This window comes from Rhodamnia argentea, chromosome 3, assembly GCF_020921035.1.
Source record: "Rhodamnia argentea isolate NSW1041297 chromosome 3, ASM2092103v1, whole genome shotgun sequence".
NCBI lineage: Eukaryota > Viridiplantae > Streptophyta > Magnoliopsida > Myrtales > Myrtaceae > Rhodamnia > Rhodamnia argentea.
Window position 1 is genome coordinate 13186386 of NC_063152.1, and position 6336 is coordinate 13192721.

The 6336-nt window shown below is 43.2% G+C and overlaps 1 protein-coding gene across 2 annotated transcripts; it reads right to left on the reverse strand.

Moving 5' to 3' along the window:
- Window positions 1-230: 230 nt before the first annotated feature.
- LOC115725890 (probable hexosyltransferase MUCI70) lies at window positions 231-6061 on the reverse strand. Of its 2 annotated transcripts, none has more exons than XM_030655542.2 (4): window positions 5773-6060; window positions 5436-5654; window positions 4551-5114; window positions 231-983 (listed from the first exon to the last, which is right to left on the reverse strand). In XM_030655542.2, the coding sequence occupies exons 1-4, from the start codon at window positions 6029-6031 to the stop codon at window positions 652-654; spliced, it is 1374 nt and encodes a 457-aa protein (XP_030511402.1). In that variant the 5' UTR covers window positions 6032-6060; the 3' UTR covers window positions 231-651. The 2 variants fall into 2 exon arrangements, with proteins under 2 accessions (XP_030511402.1, XP_048132306.1); XM_048276349.1 differs by lacking the exon at window positions 231-983 and adding an exon at window positions 2787-2858 and having other exon boundaries at window positions 5773-6061.
- Between the last annotated feature and the right edge of the window lie 275 nt (window positions 6062-6336).

A 6336-nucleotide genomic window follows, 5' to 3' on the forward strand; every position in this document is an offset into this window, starting at 1 on the left:
GTGAAGGTCTTATCTGTCATTAATTCGAGGTTTTATCTATCCGATTTCTCAATAACCATCAACTCAACGATGGATAAAGCCACTTGTGGAGAAATATACTTTTATAATAGTAACGTATGATATAAATTACCTATCATTTCAAAAGCGAAATGATTTTTGCGTGGGCCAGTTTTAAAAGTACAATCGCTTGTGAATAGTCATTCAATATCCTTGATTTTTTAACTGAAAGGTTAAATTGAATGAATTGAATCTTATTCCTCGAATCGTCGAAAAGTTTACAACAAATTCGATGACCATGTTTACGACCCCACATGTTCTTCATATGAACTTGAATTTAGCCATCCGACAGCATAAATAATTTATATCTACCTAAATCAAACAGCATCTCCCTCTTTTCCGCCCCTTTTTCCGGTTTCCCCCCTCTCCATTCGATTGTCTTCTTTTCCCCATGTCAACACCACTGGGCCCCACTCTGCACGACAAAACGAAGAGTTCGTGCCCATTTATGACACGTGGCGCATCACCATTCCGCGAGACAAAAACAAAAGAGTGCCTGACAACCTGTGATCTCTTGGCAGCTTTTCCGCTTTCGTGAAATGCGGTTGGGCAGTTCAACCTTTTGTCCCTGTTGAGAGAATCAATTTGTGGGATTCACCCCCACATCTCCTCCAGATACTTCCGACACCCGCCGCCGAAGCTGCCGTTCCCGGACGACTCCGGAGAGCCCGCCCTCTTCGTCCTCCTTGGCCCCCCGGGCCCCCCGCCGCCGCGCTTCAGGTTGTGCCGGTACTCCAACGCGACTTGCTCGAACACCTCCACGTCGAACATGTGGAGCTTGGGCTTGGGGCTCATGAGGTCCCTCACATATGCGAAGGCCAGTTGATCCCTCGGGTTGAATGCGTCCAGCTCATTGAACAAGAGGCACGAGAAGAGGTTGCTGGCCGGAGTGTGCCGCCTCAAAATCAGGGCGCTGTCCGGCACATCTGTGACAAATGCAAGACGTTTCAATTGGGAGTTTCTCGAATCAGAATGTGAATGACTTACCGTCCATGTAAACCAGCAATTATTCACAAAATTAGTAATTAAGGGAGACAAGAATCAACATTACAAACAGCCAATACCTATTATTGAATTGGGTTCCTATAAATATTATTGAACCACTTAGGAGGCTATTAAATTTGTTAATTGATAGTTCAACTACCCAATAACCTAATGTTAGAGTCCCTATCTATAATCACTTGCATGTGGGTGGACCAGCCAAAGGACAAAATTATTGCATGGACACTCTGCCTACAGCCTATTCCTGGCTATTCAAGAATAGTTATTTTTTTTGTCCGTAAGCACAAGGTACGAAAACTATGTAAATTAAATTCTAAAGTCTATAATCCCAGCTTTATCACTAAACAAAGCACGGGATAATTCTCTAAGAAGCCGCAAGCAGATAATAATATCCAATGGCTTCACTACGCCAATATTGGCAGGCATAGCGACAAGTCGATTGCCTTCCTAAAAATTATGAAGATGAAAGGTTCAAACACGTGGTCACATACAATTATAAACAATAAGAATTTCAAACACGCGACGTCAAAATAAATTATAGAATATTTCCCCCATTCATCGAAATAAAATTTGAAACTCCATTCTCCATTCATCAATAAGAGAAATTGCTCCAAAGAATAGAGAGAGGCGACAAAGAATGAGGAAGAAACAAATGACACGAGGCAGAGTTAGACTCAACTTAGAGAAATTATGTTATTTTTGCTATGGTTAAGAACCGGTTCTCGGGTGGACCTGTTCAAATTGGATTCAAACATTTGAAAATGGGAACTAGACCTATTCACATTGGAATCGCGAACCGGATCGATTTGCCGAGCGGTTCGGTTCGGCTCCCGATTCTACCCTGTCCTGTTGTACATCCCTACTCCTAAATGCAGAAGAATATGAGGTTGCGTTTGGTCGTCGGAATTTCGGGTCGGGATAGGATTAGATAGGATAAGATAAGAAATCTAGGGATTTGGCCATATACTATCCATCATTTGGTGAACTACGGATTTAAAGTCGGATATTCTCATATCCTATCATATCCCGCATTTGATAGAAAGCGTATATCAATATAAATGACATATATGTCCTACGTGATGCTATGAAATATTCCGATCTTATTACTATAAAAATAATATTCTCATACACAAAAAAAAAACTTGAAAATGTACACATTTTATTAGATTTTCAATTCTCTTTAAAAAAAAATAAAAATAAAATGAAAATAGAAACAAATGAGACAAGAAAGTTAGCTTTTATATGACGGATAAGAGAAATTCTATCCGACTTTATCCTACCCCCTCCCCTAGGATTTTTTTATCCGGGTTATATCCCCCCTATATCCAACATTGTACTATCCGGGACACCTACCAAACACGGGATATGATAAAACATATCCTATCCCGAGTTTTATACGGACGACCAAAAGCAGCTGAATGAATGCGAGTCCACATACATACACATATGCTAGTTGAAAAATCAGCAATCATTCATAAAATTAGCAATTAAGGTTGGAAAGAATCAACATTGCAAACAGCCAACGCCTATTTTTGCGTTGGGTTCCTATAAATATTATTGAACCACTTAAGAGGCTATTAAATTTGTTAAGTTATAGTTCAACTAGCTACCCAATAATCTAATGGTAGAGTCCCTATCTATAATCACTTGCGTGTGGGTGGACCAGCAAAAGGACAAATTATTGCATGGACACCCTCTCTGCCGTTCCAATTTGAAATAATTCTACAAAAACCAGCGTGGAAATTCTCAATCCTCAACCGTTCCAATTTGAAATAATTCCAAGATAGGGACACGTCATCCTGTAGAGCACAATAGAACGTAACTTCAACGCAACGTAGAGCATCCATAAATTTGGCCTAGAGAATAATTTGTTAAAGATAAGTCCTAAATCTTATGACGACTTGTCAATATAGCCCTTCCAACCAATTTCGGTGGAAAAACGCTGATGTAAATGCCAACTATCCTACGTCAAATCGTCAAAAGGTTTAGGAATAAAAAAAATTTAGAGCTGAATTAACCGCCATACATAAATAATTACTTTTACCTATGTTTCTTAACCTTTTCTTCACCTAAATTGGCCGAAAAACGCCGATTTAGACGCCAACCATCCCACGTCAAGTTGTCCAAAAGTTTATGACTTAAAAAGTTTATGATTGAATTGATCGTTATACGTAAATTTTCACTTTCCCCCATATTTTTTAATCTTTTCTTCACCTATATCTTTTATTCACCTCAAAAAATTTCTTACTGGTGAAAACACCAAGCCGGTCTAGAGGGTGACGGTCCGGTCGGTTCAATAACTCCCAAGCGCACGGATTCCCACTAAGAGGATGGCACATCAAGAGGGTTCTTTCCTTTCAACGGCTATGCATGTGGCAAGTTGTTTAATAAAATCAAGTTAGGTAGGTGAACCGTCATTTTATAAATATCTATGTTTTGTGAAATATTAGTTTTGTTATCTTTGGAAAAAACCCCAATTTTGAAAAGACCAAATTGGCCCCCCTTTCAAATCCTCAAACCATCAAAACTCTCATACAAACCCTAGCCTCCAACCCCACGAATTCCCCATCTCCCCTCCACCACACACCAATGTCCGAGGCGCTCGTTGGCCTCCTGCTCCGCGCGGCGGTCGTCCTAGTCGACTCACCTCTCCGCTGCTACTGTTAACCCCTTCCCTTGTCTTGAGAGGCTAGATGTGGCGGCCGTGGCCGTGAGCTCCAACCTCCAGTGGCCATGATCACGGGCTCGAGCTCCGAACTCCAACGACCATGGCGTGAGCTAAGAGTACGAGTTTACCGGGGATTTCTGATAGCATTAATTCCTATTTCATTGTTCCTATGATGTATATAGATTTTGGCTTCCATGTGTAGTGCATAATTTCTATTTGTATGAGTAGGGATTACTAAAGACACCTCCTAGCACCCCTTGCTTCCTTCCTTATTTTTCTAATAGCTTATGTAAGTTTCACTTGAACTCTCACTTAATGTTTAAGAAAGTCATAAGTACTTTCTCTTATTTCCCTTTTGTCATTTCGAAATTGTTAGCCGTGTTCTTTTCTGTTGGCCAACATCAACGACACCGGACACGCGGCCGAGTCAAATATATTTCCGCCGGCTAATTTTTTCTAGACGCGCAAACGATCGTTTCTAACGAAACGTCTCCAAATCAATGGTTTTTATCGAGACAAATTTATCGGTGCCCCGTCTTGATTAAAACCTTAGCACATGGTCCACATCCTCGTATCGATTCCTAAAGACCGAGCCTAACATATGTTTCAATATGTACAAGTTGGGCCATTTACCTTTGGATCTTTTCCAGTTGTCGCCTTTAATATATTCCTCTCTCTTGGACTTTTCAAGAGCGAGATTTCCGGAAATTTCTTAAAAAAGAACTGGGATTATTTTTTTTTAATTCGATTTCCTAATCATTATTAAAAAATAATAATCAAGATTAGGGTTTTCCGGGGAATAAAAGGGAGGGACGTAATGCACCTGAAGTGTATGGAAGCTTGTTGTGCGACCATGGCTGAAGCCCGTTCTCGCAGTACGTCTCCATTTGCTTCTGCAGCGAATCCACGTCCCGCCATTTCTTCCACCTCGCGGTGGCCATCGCCTCCTCCATGGTGTGCTTGAAGTACGGGTGCCTCGACACCGCCATGTCCGCGCCCTCCCGCACGAGCAGCGAGTGGACCAGCAGGACCGGGTCGACAGCCATCTGCAGCTTCGCGTCGATCCACACGCTGAACTTCGAGTTCGGGAACAGCCTGTGCGCCAGGTGCTTCGGGATCACCCCGTTCATCGCCGGGTCCACGTACAGGCGCTCGCCTGCCACTTCCACGACCCTCCATGCTCCGACCTTGCGCACCGCTCCCGAGCTCCGGGAGATCAGGCTGTGGCTCTCGAGGACTTTCGCGGTGGCGTCGTCGACGAACATGAAGAAGCATACGCTGGCGAGGGTTTGGGATCCGAGCCCTCTCGGCTGACGGATCTTGTCGTGGTCGTTGAATACGGCGGAGGCAACGACGACTCCGTCGCATTTCTCCATGGCCTCCCTATCTAAAATCTCCACGACAAACAAGAGGAAGAAATCAATTCGAACCCAAAAAAATCGAATCTTACTGCAGAATTCAGCAACTCAGTTGGGATTTGGAAATTATGAACGAAAAGATTAGGACCGATATCAATGGATAAGAAGCAGCGGAAACCAACAAAACAACACAACAGAAATCACTGAATTTTCTGAACCCGTCTTCCTCATTTTGTGCATCTGAGTCAACGTGTTGAAAAACGGAATCAAATATGGAACAGAGTACCAAAACAGAGGAGCAAAGAACAAAAAAACAAACGGAAAAGAAAATTTCCCTGGCCAAGACTCACCGTCCGAGCTGATTGGGAATTCCTTAAAGAATCCACAGGGAACTTCAACGCTGTCGTTGCGATGATCGAAATAAGAAAACCGCTCTCGGGCGGTGAACTTTCCTCCAAAGTTGTCATCTCTGCCCTGCTTGTACCTCAGAGGAGGCGGCGGCGAAGCCGTCGACAACCACGAAGAATTCGCGCACAAATCTCCGATCTCCCTGACCGCTTCCAAATAATCTGATTTACAAAAGAGGGTGAAAAACATGAGATCAGCCGATGACGATAACGAAACAACCGCAGCTTCCTATCGAAAGGCCAAATCCGGAAAAAAAAAAAAAAGGTTCGACGAGGCGACCTGAGAAGAGTACGGGAGAGGAGCAGGATGGGCGGGCGGTCGGGAGGGCGTACTTGTGCTCGCCGTAGGCGGGAGGGTAAGAGAAGAGAGGGGTCTGGAGGGGGTCGAAGGGGGAGGACCGGAGGAGGCATCTGGTGGGGGAGAGAGAGGTGTAGAGGGCCAGGAACAGGGCGGTGAAGAGGTAGAGCAGGGAGAAACAGAGCAGCTTCGATTGGAAGAGGGGGACTGGTGGCTTCCCCATTGAAGTTTTTGAGGCCATGGATTTCCACGCCCTTTTGATGAATTAGTCGCAATCATCCTTCTTTTTTTTTTCCCCTCTCTTTTCGCTTTATAATAATCAATTGTGATCAAGCCCTTAAATATGGTGCCTAGAAAAAAAACATTTTAACATATTTTGTATGGCAATGGAGTATCTTTCAACACTATGTTAATTCCATCGAAAAAAAATTTTCGGTCGAAATTCCACTGGATATAATAGTGGGTAGCTTTATACACATGCGAAATCAAATTCAAGTTATAATGATCTCGAGATACTTAGTAACCATGAACCTTGAGGGAGTCATA

Bases quoted from the DNA above. Each gene is read 5' to 3' on its own strand.
- LOC115725890 (XM_030655542.2), bottom strand. From the start codon at position 6,031: ATGGCCTCAAAAACTTCAATGGGGAAGCCACCAGTCCCCCTCTTCCAA. The intron at 5,655-5,772 runs GTCGCCTCGTCG...TTTGTAAATCAG, and splicing joins CTCTCCCGTACTCTTCTCAG to ATTATTTGGAAGCGGTCAGG. The intron at 984-4,550 runs GTGCATTACGTC...CATTTGTCACAG, and splicing joins CAAGCTTCCATACACTTCAG to ATGTGCCGGACAGCGCCCTG.